The 23396-nt window shown below is 39.5% G+C and overlaps 1 protein-coding gene across 1 annotated transcript; it reads left to right on the forward strand.

The window, feature by feature from the left end:
* The first annotated feature begins 416 nt into the window (after positions 1 to 416).
* Positions 417 to 22017, forward strand: CRBN (cereblon). Its single transcript, XM_074152302.1, has 11 exons — positions 417 to 483; positions 3982 to 4094; positions 4256 to 4458; positions 5233 to 5382; positions 8752 to 8914; positions 12357 to 12419; positions 13112 to 13196; positions 14795 to 14910; positions 15641 to 15705; positions 17194 to 17325; positions 18559 to 22017. Exons 1-11 carry the CDS (start codon positions 417 to 419, stop codon positions 18740 to 18742), a joined length of 1341 nt encoding a protein of 446 aa, XP_074008403.1. The 3' UTR covers positions 18743 to 22017.
* The last annotated feature ends 1379 nt before the right edge of the window (positions 22018 to 23396 follow it).

Genomic DNA, 23396 nt, shown 5'->3' on the forward strand with positions numbered 1-23396 from the left:
CGTCCCCGCTGTCCCCTGCCACCTCCCGAGCCCCGGGGAACCCAGGGGGAGCCGGCGGCCCTGTCCCTCCCCGGGGACACGATGTCGCCGCTCGCCGCGGCCGCCCTCGCCTCAGCGCGGCGCTGAGGGACAGCCCCGTGCCCTCCCGCCGGTCCCTCCCGCCGGTGCTCCGCGAAGCCTTTCTCAGGGCCCCGCAGTATAAAACACCCCCGCCGGCAGCTGGGGTGGGACGGCACGGAGCCCCGGGAGCCGGCGGGCAGCCCCGACTCATCCGCAGCACTCGAACGGCGCCACCGCAAGCCACCGCGCCAAGCAGCGGCTCCCGGGCCCGCTCCGGTGGCCGCCCGGGCTCCTCCTACCGCCTCCTCCTCCCCCCGCCCCGCCGGCTTCCCAGGCTCCTCTCCGGGTAAACAGCGATGGCCGCCGAGGAAGGAGGTGGCGAGCCCCATAACAACATGGGGAACCACCTACAGCTGGTGCCCGGTAATGGCCGCGGCCGGCTGTGGGAAGCGGGGGTGGGGGGGGAGCCAGCGGCGCTCGGCGGGCCGAGCCGGGGAGGAGGCGCCGGGCCGCGGCTCGGCGGGCGGGGAGTGGGCCGGAGGCCGGTGTGTGGGGCGGCAGGGGGAGCTGTGGGGGTTGCGGGAGCGGGGAGAGGGTGAGGGAAGGCGGAGCGGGGCTGGGGAGGAGAAGGGGAGCTGTGGGGAGCCGGGCGGGGTGGCCGGAGGGGCCGTGGGTGGGCGGGAGGCGGTGCAGGCCCCGGCTTATGGCGCTGCAGCCGCCTCACGGCAACCGGCTCCGGTGCTGGCAGTGGCCGTCTACCGCCCGGGTTTGCGGTAGCTGGGCTACCAGGCAGGGCCCTCGGAAGGGCAGAGTCATTGCTCACTCTGTGTCTTAACTGATTATTTATTTTTACTGACTGAGTCCATCATTCTGCAGTGGAAGAAGCGATAGTGGGTGTTGAGGCATTGGGCAACTGATGAGGTGAAACGTGAAGTTTCCACCAAAGCAAGGCAAATGCAGACACTTCTCTGGAAATGTGGACCTCTGTAAGGCCAAGCAAAGTCCGAGGAAAACGTTCCTTGTTTTAGGAAGTCTCAGCTCAATTTTAAATGCTATCCAATGCCACGAATAAACAGGGAAATGAGAGATGCTGCGCGTGGGGCCTGAGGGCAGGGCTGGATTCCACACGCTTTCCAGGCTTCTGCATTCTTCATGCTGGAGTTCGTGGAGCAGCCTGGCTCATCCACCCACGTACAGCAGTGTAACTCCTTATGTGGATACCTATTGCATAATAACGTGTGGGTTTTTTTCTGATTTAGCATATAGTGCCTCCAAACTGACAGGAGATCATATGGTTTTGGAAGCAGCTGTTGCTAAACTGGAAAAAAACCAAATTATTTCAGAATAAGCATGCAAAGGAGAATGTAACACTGAGTCTTGTCAGTAGCCAGTGTCATTTTCTATAGGAGGAAATTCTATAAGCATTTTATGCATGTATATTTAGAATAATATGAAAATATTTCCTGGATATTCTAGGAAATAAGGCCTTAATATTTCCTACCCTGTGCCTGCCTTTGAAAAGAAGGGTCATATTTCTTTATTTCTGCACAAAAGTGGGAGTAGATTTGGTAGTGCTGATGGGCCAGGATGAGCATTTGGGAATGCCTGGCCTGCCACAAAGGAAATAGGAGCTTTGTCATGCAGGTTCCTTTGGCACTTGCCTTACCCTTGTTTCTATAATCTGAAGGTCTTGCTAATCTTGAAATAAAATTTAAAAAAATCAAAAAAAAGATTATATACAGTTAAGGGTGTAAAAGGTGTGGTTTCTGTTGCCGCCTGTCTCCTGTTCCTGTGGAGTGATCGAGGAGGAGAGTGAAGACAGTGGCGTTTTTTTGACATTCACATGGTGCTGCTGCAGTAAAATGAGTCATCGTTCTCTCTGCCACCACACAGCAGCCAGCGTGCGTTTTTGGCAAGAACGAGCAAAAGTTTGCAGGGCACAGTTCTTTCTAATCAACTGCTGTTGATTCCGTCTTGTGTTCAGAAAAACAAGTGAAGCGGCCTCTCTCTAAAGGGCTATTAAAAACTGCTAATGAGTGATGCAACTTGATGAGAGTGCCTGCAAACCAGAATATCAATTTTTATGAAGTCAGCTTCTCTCCCCCACCCTGTGCAGCTACCCCGCAACCAAGCAAAAAACTTTCTACTCTTTCCCTCCATCAAGCTAAGCAAAATGCTGGCTTTTTTGTACATCTTAAACATTGACTAATTGTTTATGATTAGGGTTCCTAACTGAATAGAATGGAAGAGACATTTCATAAAGAAGTGGAATATTTTTTACAGTAATTAGGAAGGTGATGTCTTAGATCTTTAAGGTCTGTAATTAGGCTAAACAGCAAAGAGTTTTTAACCTCTTTTTTTGTCGTGCTGGATCATTTCTTGCTGAGATAAGTACAGTACGGGATGGAGCCATAATATCAGCATGTCATGCCTTGCCTCCTACAGAGAAGATTCTATACAGTATGCGAAAATGAGATGAAGCAAAAAGAAGGCTGTTGACTGAACATTTTGTAAAGAATACATTTAACACGTGTCTGAAGGCCGAAGAGGGAAAGAAAAGGTTCTCCAACTAGCTTATAATCTCTTCATTGTTTTCTTGTCCTCCCACTCTCAGAAATAGTAAGATCTCAGTGAAAGAGGGCGGTTGTGCTCCCATTCTTGAAGGAAGACTCCTTCCTTCTGGAGCATCTTGCTTTTGTAAGGTTTGCCTACAGTACCTTTCAGATGAGATAATCACTCCACCTTTTAAAGTTTCACCTCTGGATTATTTCTAAAGGAGATACTAATTGCAAAGGCAAGTAACTAGATAGACTGTTGTAAAGATATTTTTCTCCCTATCTTGTAATTCAATAGCTTTCAAGATCTAAATGATGTTTTTCAGCACCATTGGGATTATCCATTAGCCAGGAGCTATTGGTGTAAGAATCCTACAGATGGGTTTGCAAAGTTTACGATAACATCTATTTTAGCTGTAGCATGTTTAAATACTGTTTTGTGCTAAAAGGAATAGGATCAAGTAATACGGTTATATTGCATTTGTTTTGGGTGAGTATGTACAGGCGTAGGTTGTGTGGTAATGCACAGAACAGTCAGGGAAAACAGCATTTTAGAGAGAGGTATGTTTTTTATTATCTTCAGTATGTTTTTTAGTTTACTTCTAACTATTTATACAGATAAATGCACTATTTATGTGTTTCCAAAATAAAATATGCTGATAATTTAACTGTCCTCTTGCCTGAAAGTAATTTTAGAAGTGACATCTGGAACTGAGAAATGGGAAGAAAGCAGTAATTTTGAAATACTGTTTTATATCTGAAATGCTTTGCAGGGTCAGGTTATTTGCTTCCTTAATAGTTGCCAGTGCTGGGTTTGTGTCTTAGTGGGGTTTGTGTGTTTGGTATACACCCAGAAGAGGCTGACAGCAGTGAAATTGCCTAAAATGCCAGCAAGAATCTTTGCAGGAGTATAGAGCTTCAGATTACTTTTAACTTGCTTGCTTTATGTGTTGCAGTTCCATTGTCCAGGTTTGTACTACTTCAAATGCTGTGTTCAGCATCCTACAAGAAATTAAGTTATCTGGCATCCCGGTGTGCAAACAGAAGACGTTCAGAATTGAGATAAGGAAATACTGCTGTAGTGAAAATCTGAACTGTCAGAATTTGTTTATTCTTTTCTTCCATGAAAAGTTGTTCTTTGGCCTTTCAAAAATAAATTACCAGCTTTTGACTCTTTCTATAGAATGGTGATTTTGCTGTAATAGCTAGAAAAGTATGTTTCCAAGTTTACAAAACCGAAAGTTGCTTCCCCGTGAAGGGCTGTAGCCTGGGAATATTGAATGCGTTTCTGTGATTCTTTGATTTTTCTCAGTATCTGAGTCTTCACTGATTGTTTTCTACACAGTATTCTGTATGTGTTTCTTAGCAGAGAGCGAGGAAGAGGATGACAATGACATGGAAGTTGAAGATCAAGATAGTAAAGAAGCTGAAAAGCCAAACGTCATTAATTTTGATACCAGTTTGCCCACCTCACATATGGTATGTTCTTTATATATCAGCCATTAAATACATCTTGAAGAGATTTTGATTGGTTTTGTGTGATGGTATTGTAATGTTCTTAAGCCAAAGGTCTGGTTTTATTTTATCTTTATACATCACCAAAACCTCTTATACTACTGTTGTTTCTGTACTGTTTTCAGTATTTAGGTTCTGATATGGAAGAGTTTCACGGAAGAACAGTGCATGATGATGACAGCTGCCAGGTGATTCCGGTGTTGCCCCACGTGATGGTGATGTTGATTCCTGGACAGACGTTACCTCTTCAGCTTTTTCGCCCTCAAGAGGTTAGCATGGTGCGGAATTTAATTCAGAAAGACAGAACGTTTGCTGTTCTTGCATACAGGTAAAATACACGAGTGGGTTTACTGATGGTATGCAGCATGTATTTTTAGCACAATTTCTGTGGATGCTGAATCAAAAGCGGATGGTTCCATCAGTTCCATGGGGAATAACATAAGTTGTGGTGTTGATCTGCTTTCCTTGTTTGAGCATCCTCTTGATTTCAGTAACTGTTTGAATGCACTGCTCCGTTTTGCTTAAAGAATAAGCCTTGATCTGAACTGTAAAAATTAGATTCTTGTTTTGAGCACTGTATTGTTGTAAAAGTGTATTGGCTTGTTTTGTATGTAAATTAATGAGCACAGACAAATGTTTCACAATGGAGTTGAGAGACAGGAGGTGAGAGAAAAGCAGAAAAGATAAAGGCTAATCTGTGCCAAAAGAAGCTGGGAGTATTCCTCCGTCTTCCTCCCATTTACTATGGTTTAAATCATGTAGGAGGTGGGAACAGTTATTTGTAGAAAGTCAGTCTAAAGAATTTTGGTCCTTTTCAGTATCTGCATTTAAAATGCAGATGATCCTTGTGTTCCCAGAATTTTACCTCTAGACCCTAAAATAAAACCAAGTCAACTGGCAGAACACCCCAACCAAACAACACATTAGAAGTTGCTTTCAAAATGGAAAAATTATGATTGCACTTAGTTGAAGGTATTTTACCAAACTTACTTTTTTGATAAGACTAATTGTGTACAATCAGTGCAGGTAGACTAACTCGTGAAATCTGAATGAACAGTGCTGTTTCAAGGGTAGGTAACCTTTTTAATTCTGTTACTTTTAGTAACACACATGAAAGGGAAGCACATTTTGGAACAACAGCAGAAATCTATGCCTACAGAGAAGAGCAGGAATATGGAGTTGAAACGGTCAAAGTGAAAGCAATAGGAAGACAGAGGTTCAAGGTGCTTGAAATAAGAACCCAGTCAGATGGGTAAGAAAATTATCTCTTTGATTTTATGTACTGCAAATCTTGTGTCAGCAAAACGTTTACTTTATACTACAGGTGCATTTGCCCTTTCAGTCACACAATTGACTGATGAATATAGATATTAATCGAATGCTTAATCAGTAGCTTCTCTGTTTATTAAGGACTTCTGGCATTTCCTGTTCTAATACTCATGTTTAGTTATTAGTAACTTTGCTATAAAAATCTCTTAACGTCTACCTGGAGTTTTTGATGTGTTTGAGAAAACATCTGTCGGATTGACTTGGTTTCCACAAATTAAGTTGGCAAAAAGATGTTGATTTGTCTGCATTGTAAGTTCTAAAGCTTTATTTCAAAATCTCTCACATCCCGTTTTCAAACCTGGTGTGCAGTGAGAGGATATGATATCAAGTGTGTGCCTTCAGTTATCTTGTGGAAAGCCTCCCTGATAGCGACCAGATTCCGCTGCTTTCAGAAAATGAAAGTTACAGTTTTTCAAAGGAGACCTTTCTAGAGATGGTCTTCGTTGGATGTGTTCCACTTTGGAGCTGCAATTGCAGATAAAGTTCTGAATTGCTGCGGGCAAGAGTCTGACACTACAGCTAATAACAATACGCTTGGCTATTTTTGTACTTGGAGTGATCTTTAACTCCTGAGCCTCCACAGCAAGGATTCAGCTGTGTGATTCAGAGATGGAGAGGGCAGTAGCTGTGCCCAGAGGGGTGGTGGTTTTCAGAAGCTGCCCATGAGAGGGGAGGACTGGAGTCTGGTAATAATAACGGAGAAACAAGTCGCTTCTCCCGTTTGTTTTTCTCTTTGTAAAACATAAAAGTACACTGAGGTTTCTAGGAAAATACTTGAATGTGAAAATAGGTTCTTGATTTTTGCTAACTACAAGCAGCCCATCATTTTCAGTTTGTCAAGTACTGCGTCTTGTTTATTTTAACCGTTGTCACAGTTGAGTACATCCTTACATTCAGCAAGTCTTGCCTCTTCCTTTCTGAGTGTTCACTGGTACTTCACTGATAGAAAAGTGCTGCTTCTGTTATCGGTGGACAGTTCTTTTCATGTGCTTGTCAAACACACACAAATCAGCTTTGATAGGAGTATTCTCTTTTATTCTATATTCTGGTCCTGTTCTTTTACATATTGCAATGTGATACCTGTCATATTTAGAGGCTTCTCTTCTAGCCAGTTTTATCTCATTATATGATTAATACCCTTGTCCACTTATAAAAGTGACTGAGACCCTTATCACGTAGTTAAGAGTATGCTGAGTCTTCTGTCGTTTTTGAATTCTTCTTGGCATCATGCTCTGCGCCGTGTGTTGTATCCTGAGCCTCTGTCAACATCACTGTCCAGAGATACAGGCTCCAGACGTTGATTCTGTGAGATTGTGATAGTTCTTGGCACAATTCCTAGAGGTTTTTGTAATGTTTTCTGCAAGGCATATAACATTTTACTCCCAAATCTGTAAATCTAAAGCTAATCATCTGTATTCTGCTATTGTTCAGTGGAGTGGCATTTGCTTTAGAAAGAGGCCTAGGAACAGTCTGAGCTCAGCATTTTCGTATGCTTTTACGACCTGCAGCTGAAGAAATTAAGAATACATGTGCTACTTGCAATTTATCACTATCTAACATCTGGTTACAAATAATATTGCAAATTTTACAGCTTAGAAAAAGCTATGACTTGAACACAAGATGGCAGTACTTGGCCAACTACAGTAGCAACGGCATTGTTGCTGAGAATTCAGTATCCAGAAGCAGTTAAGATGTACAGTGATTTTATTGTGTTTTTAAAGCATTTTAGTGTGATGATTTTATATCTACTGACCTGCAGAGATCGCTTTTACACAGCACGTTCACAAATTTCATTCATAAATATGAAGTTTTAAATGTATGAAATAAAGGAGAGGAGGTTGATTTTTCTCATCATGGCAAGTCCTAGAGTTATTGGAATGACTTAAACTAATAGAGAGTTACTCTAAATGCGTGTTTTGTGGGTTTCTGGAGTGATTAGTGACCTTGGACCTCCCGGTATTGTCAGTGCAGTTTGGAGACGTGAGCCTGTGTTCCTCAGTTCATCCTGAGGAATTGGTGCTCTCCGCAGGGTATGAGACGCTCTTCAGGCTCCTGTGCCGATGTACTTTGCTCTTTCTGTGAGTGACCCTGGTAGCGTGGCAGTTTGCTGCCGCTTCTGACTATACATCAGAGGGACATAAGAAGAATGTAGTGTTCCATCTGTACAAATAAAGCATCTTCATTAAGATAACGTTTCTATTTTTCATATATTCAAGGCAACGAACAAAAGATATAAGCATTGCCTGTCTAAAATCCTGTTTGATAAAGAGGGAAAAATATTGAGCTTCTTAGCAAGAAGAAAATTCCCATAGTTCTTGGTGTTTCTGATTGCGAAGTGCTTATGGCAAAACATCATTTTATAATTTATAGTAAGTTAACAGAATTCAGTGTTGTCCCTGCAAGTAAAATCAGAAATTTGTAATGACATGCATCTTAATATTTCAGGATTCCTCATGCATAATACTGTGTAAAATGTAAAGCCCTTCCTGCTAGACAGTATTCTTAGTAGCCACGTAACTGTTGATGCTGGGATATTAAAAGATGATCAGAGTCTATATCTTATTTCTGCTGATTTGGAATTCTAGCTAAGCACATAAGCTCTTGTGGTTTGAAGATAGCAAACTGCATTTCAGCTAAACTTCCTTTCTGAGGGTTTGATATGTAATAGCTGACTATTAAGTTATACCAAAAAGTAACTTGAGGAGACAAAAATCTAAGAATACAATGCTGAGATGGTAGAATATTCTGCTGTGTTGCCACTGCTGATCTGTCTTTAATTCTGCCCACCGGAATCCCAACAGATCTAGTGCTCTAAAGTACAAAGACAGCCTGTTGTATCCCATGGAAAAGGAACTTTTTCTGAAAAAGTTAAAACAGTGTTCTTTGTAGAATTCTGTAGGCCAGTGCAAAAAATAGTGATAAAATATCTAATTCTGGTTTTCAAAGGAAAAGTAGAGATTGCTTCTGTCTTCAGTTTAGGTATACCAAAGTCCAGTGCAGAGTCTGTAATAAATTTGCCAAGGGGATGAGATTGTCTGTGTTGTAGAGTAGTATGTGTTTGATTTGCTACAGGTATGCTGTATGTTCCCTAAGGTAATCTGACTTAAATTGGCACAACTTGAAAAATCTGGGGAAATGAATCGCTGCTTAAATTCTACAGTACTATGTAGTGATTAATCTATTATACACGCATCTATTACAATTCCCAGCCTGTATTTTATAAGCAATAAAATCCATTTTTTTTAAACTGTTGTATGTGTGTGTCTATCTCATCTTCCTTTTCTTTTTTCAGAATCCAGCAGGCTAAAGTACAAATCCTTCCTGAGAGAGTGCTGCCTTCCACAATGTCAGCCATACAGCTGCAGTCTCTCAGCCGATGCCATGTATTTCCTTCTTCCAAACCTGCAGCGTGGCAGGATCGAGCCGTACATCAACGGTGGCAGAAATATCAAAAGGTTAGAAGTTAGCTGTGTTTGTTTGTTTTTTTTAATTTTTGATGGTATTTTGAAAATCAATATAAAATTCCATCTCTTCATCTGTAGGAAGCCCAACAGGGATGCTAGATGCCAACCTCCTTTTATCTCATGTTCTGTGATTGTTTGTCAGCCATCAACAATGGGGAAAAATATGATTTGTATTATGAGTCCCTTTTGGTTTTAATCACAGTGTTATTAGAGTAATATTATTACATAATAATTCATGTAATATTACACATTTTTCTTTTTACATAGTCAAAACACTTCAGAGAGAGTGCTGGTTGGTAAAGCTTGTGGATGAAAAACCAGTACGTTTATAGGATTTAATTTGTAGGCAGGTCAAAGAAGCATCTTGACTTTTACTGACACTACTTTGACAATGAAAATATTGTCAGTTAAGTGTTGACAGTGCCAGTGCTCTTGCTTTCTACTTGTGTTAATGGCTTGGTTTTGAAAGCAAGGAGGCTTTTGTAACTGTGTCTCTGTAACTGTTTGATACAGCTGGAAGAGATTTTTAAAGAGCAGGGGTGGTTAAGAGGTGACTCCTGAATTTCAGTGATGAAACAGAAGACCTGTAATGCCTTAGTTTGGAATCACAATTCTGTTTGCCAATTTTATTTAAAACCTGCATCAGTTAAAGGATGAACTTCTGTATCTACAGTTACTTGTCTACAGAAAATGTGGATCTGCTTTTTTAATAAATATTCAGACTTTACACTTTTTTAAAGAGCTTCCAGAATTTTAACTACTTGACTCTGGATTTTGAATTAAAAAAAAAAAAAAGAAACACCAAACAATAGTAGAGAAATAATGATTATCAAGATGTTGGTATTGCCATTAGGGAATTAGCTTCTACTTTTGCTTCACTGGCACAAATTCCGTCTCTGCTTGTTTACGCTGTTTTTTTGCATCACTGCAGCTGTGACAGTACTTGGAATCAGAGGGAAATTCACACTCAGATTGTAGGGCAGAATTTTCAAGAGTCCTAAGCAGCTGATGCCAGGCCTAAGCTATGAACTTCTGCGTTGTTCGGGGGGAATAATAAGGTGTGATTTGTGCGAGAGACAGCTGTGCTGTTTAAAAGGTGCTAAAAGATGCATTTATACAAGTGAATGTGCACTTTTCCCAGTGTACGGCATTTTCCTTTAGGAGTCTGAAATAAAACGTACTGTTGAAAGGATAATTTTGCTGGGATAAATTATGATCCCATAATAAGCACCATGCTAGTGTATCACACCAGCGTAGTTATACCAGCAAAAGCCTTTCAGGTGCAAACCTTGTTCATTCTTGGGCACAGCACAGGCGTTTTAAAGACCAACTATCATTAACGGTGGCCAAATATGCCCAGAAAGGTTAATGGGACAAGAGTTAGCGCTGAGGTCAGTAGGGGAGGATGTGGTGAAACAGGGCAACCCGACACTTCTGAAAAAAACTAAGATTATGGCTTATTTATTTATTATTTAACCTACAGTTTTGATCAGTGGCGTATAAAAGGGAAGATACCTTGAAGTCTTCTGTATCAGGAAAGATCTTTGGAACCACCTCCAGAAATCAATATAGAATCCTAGTAATTGCTCGTTGTCAGATGCAGTTAAGTTTGGATTTGGATTTTTTCTCCAATGGTTTTGAACTCTGTACCCCCCAAAAAAAAACCCCAAACCAAGCAAAAAAAGCCCAACCATGAATAGCAAAGAGCTATTGATTCTCAGAGTTATTGAACAAGTTCATCTATGATTTAACAAGCCCAGAAACACTTCGATGTGGGGGTGGGGGACAGAAATCCCTTTCCAAGCCATCATCTAATAGACAGCGGAAATGCAGTGCACCCACTGTAAGAATGTGTTTTGTGGCCTGAGATGCAGATCCCGGGTAGGGGCATTGTCCTGTTGACCTCCGTCGCTCTATTAACGTCAGAACTAACGTTTTCAATACGACAGGCTGTGCCTCTGTATGTTTGCTAGAATAATGAGAAACACCAGAAAATAGAAGTTCATTTTAAGGATGGCTTCTGCTCCAGACAAGAGCTGACCCTGTGTCAGCCGTTACAGAGAATATACTTGCTAATTAAACAGTAACTTGAGTTTTGGTGTTCCTGAATTCTTTCTTCAAAGTACCGTTTATTTACTGTGGATTTTAGTCTCTATTGCCTGATTTTTTTCATTTGTAAAATAAGGATAGTTGCCCTCAAAGGGAAGATTAAAATTTAATTTGCAAGTATTTGAGTACAGCAATACAATTTGAGATCATCTTCTGGAAAGCAATGTGGTTATGTAGTATACTGCTTTTTAGATTTTTATTAACCTAAACCTATAAATTTAAGTGTTCTGAAGTCACTGGAGAATCGGTTAACTAAGCAAATAACCTTACACAGCTGGAAATTTGGTGGTTAGGGAATGCAGTTGTAATTTAGAGGTTCCTATTTGCAGGATATGCACAAGCTACACACAAGCTGAAGATTTTTTAGATGTGATACTGGTGGCCGCTCTATTTTGTTCCTCCAAATCTGCTCTGCATTGTTGTATAGATACTTTTGTACACAATTCAAGTGAACGTGTTAAGTCATGTTCACAGTGAAGTACGATACAGTAGCATGGGCTGCTCCTATTAGTAAAATTCTTATTTTGAAAGAATATCCTTCAATAAAAAATAGTTATGAGACCTTCAGGGGATTTTTCTTCTATTTTTTTTTGGTTTGTTTTCCTCCTCTACATTTGTTTCCTACTCAGTGCTCCATTTGTGCCTAAATTTTTCTTCATAGGATGTTAAATGAATATTGTACAATATTTTGTTCACTGTATTTGGATAGTTACAATAAAGCTGTTCAGCAGCTTTTCAGTATGCTGGCACAAGCATTGATGTTCTGTAAGCAGTTCCGAAAGCGTAATTTCCGTTAGAAATAGATACCAGAATGAGAGTGGATAGCAGTATGCGATTAAACATCAAGACTTGCCCAAGTTTTCTTAATCAATAATTGTTCTGCTGTGAGAAAGCATCCTCTGGAACTTCTAACTTGCATTTTGCTATTTTTAGTTAATGTTTTTAACAGATTAGTTTTCAATTTAAAAAATATCATCGTATATCCTTTGAATTTATATATGTCAGTTTAAAATACCTGATATGCCTGTTAATCTCCTTCTTGCATTTTATTTACTTATGCATTTGACTAAATTGATATGAATAGTTTAATCACCTCACATAGTTGTTGGCTGTCATTGCTGAAGTGGCAACAGTTGGTGGAGACTAAGGAACAGATGCCCTGTCTAATAGTAATTAAATTTTTTGAACTGTCTAAATTTCAGATAGATGCTCTTTCCTGATGGTGATAATTTGTTGTATCTTTAAATAATTGGGTATCTCGCCTCTGTTGTATTTGTTTGAACCAGAACTGTTAAATAATAAATATTTGTGGTTTTGGTTTCAGAGGAAGTTCCACTGTGCAAGTTTGACGTCTTGGCCTCCCTGGCTCTACTCTCTGTATGACGCTGTAAGTTTACCTATGTATTACCAAATCATCTATGTTTTAATATCTAATTATTGTATAATGTAAAAGCTTTGATTTTGTTGGCTCCTAAGTTACATTTTAAAGAAGTGTATAGTTTTCAGTTTACTGTGAAAAGAGCAGGAAGGGCTTCCCCCTCTGTAGACTTGTTCCCTCGTGCCAGAGCATGTGTCTGGGATCGATAACAGGTTCAGGTTCCTGCTGTGTTATCTCAGAGCAGAAACTGAATCCTCTGTCCCGCACGCTCCAGGTGAGTGTCCCAACCATTTGGGTCTGTCTTTCCTGTTGGAGTTGGTTTACTCTTTAAAAGGTATATATTTCTTTATATACATATGTATCTTAGTACATCAAGTAGTTGGTGTCAGAGAGGCAGAAGCAGGGAGGAGGCTCACCCTCATCTCGTTTGTACAGTTCTAGAGTTTGAACGGTTGTCTCCTTATCTCAAATGGAAGTTATAACCACCATGGGCCATTGGTTCAGTTTGGACCATTTCCTGTCCTATTTTGCTCTTAGTTTAAAATATGTAGATACAAAATGAGACTGTAATTCTTATAAGTCTTAAAAGCTAATGTCCACTTAGGGAAAATAGCTTACTCTACGTTTTGCTTCCTTTTTTTTTTTTCCTAAGAAAACAGAAATTCCTATGTATTTAAATTAGGCTTTTCTTCTAACAAAAGGAAACCTTGATGGAAAGAGTCAAGAGGCAGCTACATGAATGGGATGAAAATCTTAAAGATGAATCTCTTCCAACAAACCCAATAGGTATGATGTTGTTGAACTTACCAACTTGAATTTGGGGTTTGGGTGGTTTTTTTAAGTTCCTAAGAAAACAAGGCTTAGATAATTTCATTGATAGTCCATCCCTCACTTCCAGTTTCCAATAAATTTTGGTGATTGACTGACAAAAGGATGGTGGAGCTTTTAAAGACATGAACATCCTCAAACTGTGCCAAAACATGTTCAGTGAAAGAAGCAGAACTCTATCATTCTCCATGGTGGGGGGAATGTCATATGTTTCATAAGAAAACGAGGCAAAGGCATACTAGATTCTTTAAATTACTATTATTATGTAAGTGTTAGTAGGTATAATCTCCTTTGTTCTTCCTTCTTATTACCTCTTATCCAACATGAAGGAAAATAGCACCAGTAACTTAATCACAAAGAAGTTGAGATCATGCTCCAGTGAACAAGTCTCTTCTCTTTGCAGGTCTCTAGTTTCTAATAGGATGGAAATTTCAGTTGAAGCCTTTCTAAGGGGAAAAACATTCTTTCCTGTGTAGACTCTCAAATGCCTAATAACGGGGAAATTCAAACTGCAGCCTTCAATTAAAGTCAGTTAAGCACCAAATGCAGGGCTGGGCTCAATAGTTTTGATGTACATGGAACTCTTGTTTCTGATTTGCCTAAAGTGGCGCTTGAAAGTATTTCCCATCTGTTTTGCCCAGAGTGCTGCTTAGAGGACCAGAGACAGAAAGCACATGAAGTAATCTGAAAACAAACAAAAAAATCCAGGGGATTTTTTGGCATTTCTTTTCTTGTGATCCACAGCGCACTGATATTTTGCTGACTTTAATTTTCAGCTTTCGAATTCTTTTACAGGCTGTGAGGAATGGGATGATTTCCACCTTAGCGAGGTTTTTCTTAGCTAAATTAAAGAATGACTGTAGTAAAGTCCACTAGCATTTGTGTTTGTGCCTTTTAATACCTGATTGAAGTTGCTGCCTGAGAATTTGCTATCAGATTAAAACTTTTTTTAATTTAAAAAACAAATTCTGCCATCTTGACTGAGTATTTCTGTGTCTAATTTTGGTCTGCATTGGAAGAAATGCAGAATGGTCTGCAAATGTGGAAGAAAACCTCCAGAAAGGATTATATACAGAGTATGTCTTTTTCCTTCTCACAATAAATACTTTCTTAGTACCAACATCAGTAACATAACTTGGTTGTCATTTATGAAGGAGGTGTATGTTTAGGATTTTTTCTTTGATTTTTCCCTCTTTTATGAAAGCACGTCTTTCTTTTTGCAAAAAACAGAGGAAGTGCAAGCATAAAGACACCCACCAGTAATTCACTGTCAAAGTGGAAGCCTGTGTTAGACAATGTTCTCCAGGGGTCTGTTCTGGTTTTAGAATACATTGTCTTACCAGCATTGTTTGGTCTCCATCACTTGTGATCTTTAAGTGTGGATTAGATAAATATCTTAGACGTGATTTTACGTGTTACGTGTACGTGATCCAGCCTCGGGGCTGGAGACCACCTCTAAAAACCTAAGTTTTAGCACTCTATCTGTAACTGAGTAGAAGTGGTAAGTTTTAATTCTCTCTAAAATTCTAACAAGCCTGGTATTTTCTCATTTCTAGATTTTTCTTACAGAGTTGCTGCTTGCCTGCCAATTGATGATGCATTACGTATACAGCTGCTTAAAATAGGTAGTGCTGTTCAGCGACTCCGGTGTGAATTAGATATTATGAACAAAGTGAGTATTTTTTCTTTACTTGTCATTAAATTGTTCTCACAAAAAAAAAATAGGAGTGACTTTTACAATCTATAACAAAACTGTATGAAATTTCCAAATAATACTTCTGGAGAGTGAATTTGAGTGTCCTTTTATTACTTCTTTCCTCTTGAAAAGTTTGCTCAAGAAAGAAAATGCTCTCTCAATACTAGACTCTATGTTTGGCAGCAAGCAACAAACATATAGTAATACTTGCTTTTGCTAGAAATTGTATTATTTCAGCACCTCACAGCAGTGTTCTAGCCAAGAGATGGTGCTAGAAGCCCAATGTTGCTCATAACCCCATATTGACAGTATAATACACTGCAATCAAGTAGTATTGTGTCATGAAAACTTGTGGACTTTGTAACAAAAGATAAAAAAAAATAAAAAAATAAATCTTTGTAGTATTCAGTATAAATCTTAAGTATTGGACTGAAAGGATTTTTGCAAAAGACATGTATTGACTTGTTAGGCAATACCTTTTTAAGAAGTTTTGTCTTTTAGATAACAATTAATGTTTACCATAAATAAGTAAAATACATAGAAAAAAATTATCCTTTGGTAGAAGGAACAAACATAAGTGACTGCTGCCCAAATAAACAGAAGACAGTACAAAATCTGTTCTGAGGGAAGGGGAGAGACATTTTTATTGCATACTGACAAGCGGCTGGGAATGAGTGAAATTACCCTCTTTGTTTTCCTTTCCAAGTGTACGTCTCTCTGTTGTAAGCAATGCCAAGACACAGAAATAACTACCAAGAATGAAATATTCAGGTGAGTTTATTGCTCTTAATCTCAGGGAGGTTCTTGATCAGAAACATTGGCACAGCAAAACAGATTAAGCTACCTTATATCTTACAACTGCTGTGTTTTCCACAGCTCTAATAAAATTTAAGTAAATATTTATAAGGAATTTTCTTTATAAAACAAAACGGGTTACTTTGACCTTTTTTAATAAAAAGCTAGCAAATCTGAACATCGCCATATATACTGTAACTGAAGTTAGTGTGAAAGGCCAGGTTATGCCACCTTGCCTTGCCCCTGAAGAATTATGCTCTCTGCGGTGAGTTTTGAAATATATATTTGTTACATAGAAAATTTTGTCTGAATTATTTCTGAATAAAGTTCATGAGATCCCAGATTTTATTTCTCAGTACTTCATCCTGACTTCAGCAGCAGATTAAAATGCACTAATCGGGTGGTACAGATAAGCTCCCAGGATATTGTCATGCAAGGAAATTGCCTATTTGTGTCATTAAGCATTGTGATACCTTTTTTATTTGAAGAATACAGGGGTTTACCCTAATAACTGCACTAGGCAGTATGTTCCTATTACATATTTGACCTATACAATATCTTCCATGATAAATGGTGACAAAACTATACATTTTCCAAATAATTGCTGCTTCTGGCAGTCTTGCCACCATTTGAATCTTGAATAACTTAATACCTGTCCATCACCTATGATAATGTGAAGGTTAAAAGATGTCTTGGTTTAAAAAGCTGAACTCCCCACAGTTTTCCTTTATCAGCGTGATAAGAACTTGATGTGGTAATTAAAAGCCATTTCTTATCTTCTAATCAAATAATGGATTCCAGAAATGATGGTTCCTGCTGTGGTGATACTTTAACAGAAGAATGATGATAAGTTAGTAGAATGAATTAATGTATTTTCTTACTTTTAAAGTTAGATTTAAAAGTAGCAGTATAGCTGTTACTTGGCTTTATTGCAAGCTGCTATTCGAAAGCAGCAAATAAAGTAAATTATGAGTCTGTCACGTACCTTTTTATACTCAGCTGTAGGGTTTTGAGGGAAGGATTAATAACTGCCTTAAGTGAGGTGTTTTCTGTACCATCCTGCCAGCTGTGTTCTAAATCACTTCTCCCCTTAACAAACAGCCGGGCGAGGTTTAGCTGACCACAAGAATGCTTTAGTCCTTACTCCTGCTATCTTTTTAAATACCTTTTCTGAAGTAGAGACTAATAATGTGTCAGGCATGTGCCAGATATATTACACTGGACACTTACATTTCTGCAATTCTAAGTTAATTTGAACAATTATATTTTACATTAGTATCTATTTTCTTTCAATTTTTAATAATATAATTAAAGATATGTTTGGGGTTTTTTTTACAGCCTAGAGTGGTTCTTTTGCGATGGAAAATAGTTTTAAGCACAGTTGGCAGTTTTTCCTCTGTTTGCATTTGATAGCCTTTGTTTTTTTGTTTATTCTTTGACAAAATTGTTAATTGTCTGTTGTAGCTTATCCTTATGCGGGCCCATGGCAGCCTACGTCAATCCTCATGGGTACATCCACGAAACCCTGACCGTATATAAAGCCTGCAACTTGAATCTCAGCGGACGACCGTCAACAGAGCACAGCTGGTTTCCTGGGTAATAACAGTTAAAAGAAATTGTATGAGTAAATGACAGAAAATTGGTTGTAAATATATAATTTTTGAAACATACGTCATCATTTCGCTCATGCAAAAAATAGGAAAGTAAATTTAGACTTTTTAAAAATACAGAATAAAATGGAAAATTCAGATAGAATGTTTTCAGAATTTTTCTTTAATTTTTTTAAAATGTGGAAGCCTTCAGATTTTTAAAACATAGTCTGGCATCTGAGAGCTGTAAACAGGGAACTGATTGTCTGGGAGTTTCTTTGTGTATAGTTTTGTACAAGCTGCAACTAAAATCGTAATTGTTGTTTCTATGCAACTTGCTTTCATCATAAAGTAAATAAAGTGCAAATGAAAACCAGAATATAAGAATGCAGTTATTCTATTGAAATACTTTTTTTTAGTTCTAAAAGCTAAATAAATGTTATATGAATTTAAAAATTACTAACATTTGTATTAATCTGGTTACCTTTGGAGGTTTTTTTTTTGTTTTTAATTAGTCTGGCTCTCTGAAACAGTAGCAGAATTAACTGTCAAGATGTAGAAGTTTGCCTAATAATGACAGGTCTTGCACCAAACTGTCACCCCTCTCTGGTAACTTAAATGTAATTTTTGTGGCTAGATGTTGGGTTTTTTCTGAATTACCATGTAGCACTGAGTAACGGCTTGGAGGGTATATGGCATATCTGTCACAAGACGTGCATGCTTTAAAACTCCCTGAAGAAAACTTGTGGCTTAGAATATCTGGAATTAATTTTTCTCATCTTTCTGTGTTTTCTCAGCTCTTTCTTCTTATGAGGGTTTTGAAATATTCACGTTCTGCCTTTTAAAACCGTTAAAGAAAAGCTCCGTGGCTCTGGGAAGCGTGGTTTCCCGTTAATGTAGGGGCAGTGCAAAAATCACTTCTATTTCCATTAAGTAACTTGGAGAACCATTTTCTGACTCTTCCTTGAGGCACACAGTGTTTCATCCTACTGTTGAAACCTTGTGCTAATAAAATGCTTCAGTTGCTTTCTCTCTTTGAAGGCTAATTTTATTTCATTTTATTTTATTTTTAAGATCTGCAGGGTTTTGAGATGGGAGCTGGGCACCTGATTCTTGAAGATATTTTTTTGAAAATCTAGTTTGAGATCAGTGTTACCTTCTTACTGCTGAGTGAGCTGTGTCCGCTATGTTTAAAAGAGCTTTTTTTTACATCATCAACCTTCTGTTGTGTTTTTGGTAGATACGCCTGGACTGTGGCCCAGTGCAGAATCTGTGGGAACCACATGGGATGGAAGTTCACCGCTACCAAAAAGGATATGTCCCCTCAGAAATTCTGGGGACTGACGCGCTCTGCTCTCCTGCCTCGGATTCCCGAAGCGGAGGATGACTCGGACCACGATAGATCCCCCTTGCTCTGCCTGTGACCTGGTGTACCCGGCTTTGGAGAAGAACGGGCAGTTCTCTTGTCTCTTCAACGCATCTGCTCAGTTCTGCTTCTGATGCTTACATGAACTTAAAAAAAACCCCAAGAATCCACACCCCCACACAAAAACCAACCAAACAAGGCGGCTCACTCCATTTGGGTTTGGGTACTGGTGTTTCGGACGCACTGGGAACTTCAGGTTGGATCTTTAAAATGACAACTGAGGAGAGGAGGTAGCATCAGACAGCAAGAAATCCATCTGGACAGGCTTGGGACTGAACTTTCTCCTTCCTTGTATAACTGCAGAGAATGTTTACTGCTGACAACTTGCAGTGGAAGAAGGTAGGGGGAAACACAAATTACAAATAGAGTATAATTTATGCAATATATGTATGATGGCAGAGACCAGTTACTTGCTGCGGATTATCTTCCATAATATACTTTGAAGTGGTTTTGCTGAGAATCCCCATTTCTAACTACGTGGAGCGCTTCACATTTTATGCTCGTGCTGTTTCTCAGACATTTGCTGGATAACCATCGAGGAGAGTACAAGATGAAGCGTCTCTCCCGGCGGATACCGTGTTGGTCATGTCAGTGGCAAAGCTGGAACCGGTGTCTCAAGAGCTTCCTGCAGCCGGAACAATTGCATTTACAGGATGACCTTTGAAAGGAACCCCCGTGAAGCATTTGGTCCTTACAAGTTGTCTCATCTATTTGGTCGATTTGACTTTAGAAGTCTTAAATTTTAAACTATTTATACAAAATGTACAACTCGCTCCCAGAACGTAAACTACGTTGTCGTTTACTGTTGAATGTGCTTATATTTGCTTTCTGAAATGAATTTTGTGAAAATTAGTTTCCCAGCACACATGTCCACGGGTCTGTGAAGTGCTCTCTAAAACATGTAACTAACTATGGTGATTTCTCAGTAGTATTTATTTTGACAAGGGGAGGCAGCACCTCTTTAATTTTTTTTTCTTTTTACACTTTCATATCATAAAGGAAAATTTCACATAATCACCCTTACCTTACAGATGGCATTATGTTCTAAATACATCAGAAATAAGCAGCAGTGCGCTTTTTTTGTGGGGTCTGAAGTGCTGTCTGCACTAGAGAAATCGGGTGCCAAAATGGGGCAGCTTCTGCCACTGATTTCTTGGGGTTTTTTTTCCCCTTCAGAATGCACCTTGGTGATGGACACTGAAGATTTCTTCGGTGTGTGTACATACACCCTTTTGTCTCCTGATTCTTCAGTGTGTGCCCTTTCTTTTGAAGCTTTTATCATTCACTCTTTATTTCTTCGCAGTAAATCTTTGAGAACTTGTATTGTTAAATATAATGGCACGAAACTACTTAGGATTTAGGACATCGGCCGCTCCTTAGCGAGAGGCCAATGCAGAGCTGATTTTGAATGGGAGTGCAGTACCTGCTCCAACGCAGCTGAGAAACACCCCAAAAGATGCTGGGTGGCTGTTAGGATAGTTTATTAGGCTAGTTTTGTAGAAACTAATGATTGTGTAACTCAGGTTTAGTTCTGTGAAGCCTTCTACCTCTGTGCTTCTGTGATAATTCTCTTCTCTCCGAAGGCATCTTTAATACCGTATTTAATTTTCTGTGCAGCGCCCTGACTTGCCAGTGAACTGTGAAAAGCAATACTTGGTTGAATATCATCCTGAACAAATAGAGGGTGAATGATGGCTCATTTTCCTCAAGAAAACATTCTGTCTTTTGATTATGTTTCTATAACAAGCTTTCAGAAGGCTGAAACGATAAGCACTAGTGTGAGACTGTGAAACCTCTGTGCTTGGGTAACCACTGAAATCACGCTTCGCTTTCCCCTCCCGCCCTGCACATCCACACACAGACACACGCACACCCCTCTTAGCTGTAGATTTGGGTTAATTTTCCCCTCCAAGATAACTAATATCTCTCGTTTCCTGCAGCCTCAGCAGGGCTTGTGGGTGGCAAGAAGTTTGAGGGTGCTTTAGAAGTCGCTTCTGCTGCCACCTGGTGTCAGTGTTCACTGAGGGGATGGGGTGGTGGGTGAGGTTTTCAAAATGGTTGTTTTCTCCGCTCTCACTGAACTTCATAAACTCTTTGGGGGTTTTTTTGGACGAATCTTTTGGATCGCCTCAACTGAAAATGGCATTATGTTGGCAGTGTTTGAATACAAAATAGGCATATTTTTTGTATTGTGTATATATAGTCAAATGTAAACTAATATAATCAAGTGAGAGAAGTCGGGAGTAAATTTAGAGCTAATTTAATTTTATTGTTGATGATGCTGTTCCACCTGCTTAACCTTCTGGGGAATGTTTGCCGTTTCGAAGTCCCTGACGCTTTCCAGGTTGAAAACAAGCAAAGATGGTGAATCCTGCCACGGGGGAGCTGGTGGTTGAGCGCTACACCTGGAACGCCCAGCGGGGGACGTACGGGGTGAGTGGGGAGTCCGGGATGGTTCTAGACATTGATTAATATTTTCTATGCTTCTTCTCTCCTTTTTTGGAGAGAAAACTACTAGATTGGGATTGCGTAAGATTATTACTGACCAATATGGACATTGTATGCTTTTAAGAGCTAAGTATAAAGGAAATCACATTTTATGATAATTTCCTAGGTGTTTACTACATTTGTTGGTTGGCCTGTAGCTTCCTGCGTTAATTCATCTAATTGACTTGCTGGCTGCTGCCAAAAGGGATGATTTGTCTCTTCTCCCCCACCCTCATCTCTGTCCCTTTTCACAAAGATGCAGAATTAGGCACCCGTGGGCTTGGTGTCCTGGCTGCGCAGCTGTGTCCGCGCCAGGGCTGATGGTGGGAGGATGGACAAACAGCGGCTTTTGGGAACAGACCCAGCTGGGTCTCGGCTGGACGGGAGCACGTGCAGCTTAAAACCGCTCATTTTCAAGCCATCATTGCAGTAGCATAAGGACGTCATACAATCAGAGCCTGTAATATTGCACGTTTTCCTCTATTTTAGTTTAGTTTTGCAGCATAGGTAGAATCACATAGGACACTCGCACACTTGCTCTAAACTGTGTTCCAAATACTCTGCCGTTTGTTTTTTTAATAATGCTATTTTTTTCGTACGTGCTGCCATTCACTTTGTTCCCGTCATTGGGGGTGTTTTTTCACCTCAGTTTAATTGCTCTGTGGAAGCTGCGGGAAGGGTAGCACGTTCTCCGCTTAACTCCTCCCCTCTGTCTTTGGAGACAACGTTCCAGAAAAAATCTTGTTGCTTGCAAACATTTGCAAAGAATAAAATTCAACTTGTTTCAAAACTGATCTTTTTTTTTTTTTCTTGATTGTTGGGGTGGGAAGAAAGAAAATGCTTGGGTTTATATTGTTTTAAACTGGTTACCTTCGAAATGTGATACGTGAGCTGAGTTCCAGCCTCAAAGAATGTGGAGGCAAAGGACAAGGAAGGTAAGAAATGACATGGAGGGAGCGTAGGTTGTTATTCCAATTAATAATCGAAATGAAACAGTGAGTTTTTTCCCCCCGGGGAAGCAGAGGCACCGGTGGGAAAAACTTTAAGCTGCTGAAACCTCGTCTTCTCCCCAGCCTGGTACTTTAATTGCCATCCTAAATTCTGTACTGAGGACAGTTTAACTAGGGAGGAAGGGAATATATAAATATATAATGTATTAGAATAATAAACCTATATAATATATTATTATATAGAGAGATAGATATGTCTCCTGAACTCTTAATGTATGTGTGTGTATATATATAGAGAGTAATACATGTATTATATAAATTTGTTACATTATATATTTTTGTTGTTATTATATTTTATTACGTTAGTTATTTGCTTATATATCTAGAATATATAATACTTAACACATTTATATATTATTTAGTATAAAAATACATTATTATTTAGTTACTTACATAAGTAGCGAGGGTGTGTGTGCGCGCTCTGGGCTCCAATTCTAATGAAAATTACCTTCACCCACAGGAAGAAGTTTTTTTTCATTATTTTTTGCAAACTTTTGAACTGTGCCCCCCCGCCCGAGGACGAGAGGGTGAACGGGAAATGTTGGTCTCTTACTCTTTTTCCAACAAACCCGAGGAGCACTGGACTTCACCAAAGCCACCCGGGTTGTTCTGATGTCTGACTTTAATTAAAACACATTTCTAATATCCTTTAACAAATCAAGTCATCCATTGGAAAAGAGGATTTTATCTGACCATACATGTATCAAACTGCTTCATCTCTCATCTCCCAGTTTGATACCTAAATAGTTGGTACTCCGTAAAAAGTATTTATTCAAACACATTTTTTTAGAACTTGAGCTGGTACTGCTGTCTTCAAATACGCTATTGGTTTGATTTCATGCAGTTTCATTTTTAATAGGGTTTAATTTCTTAGAAACACAGTAAAGCAGAGATGGTGATAGAGCAACTGAAAACCTCAAGCATAACACGATTTTTAAATTACTTGAGCAAATTTGCTAACTATGCTGCATTCAAAGTGGGACCATTTAATTAAGGCATTTTCAGAACAATTTGTGCTGTTTTTCACAAGCGCTGGAGACTGTAAATGTTTCAAATTCTTGTCCTTAAAAATCCTCCCTCCGAGCGCAGTTTGACCCCGACTATTTTGGGTACTGTATAGTATCGCTGCTGCTATTTTACCACCTCCGCAGAAGC

This window comes from Numenius arquata, chromosome 8, assembly GCF_964106895.1.
Source record: "Numenius arquata chromosome 8, bNumArq3.hap1.1, whole genome shotgun sequence".
NCBI classification, from domain to species: domain Eukaryota; kingdom Metazoa; phylum Chordata; class Aves; order Charadriiformes; family Scolopacidae; genus Numenius; species Numenius arquata.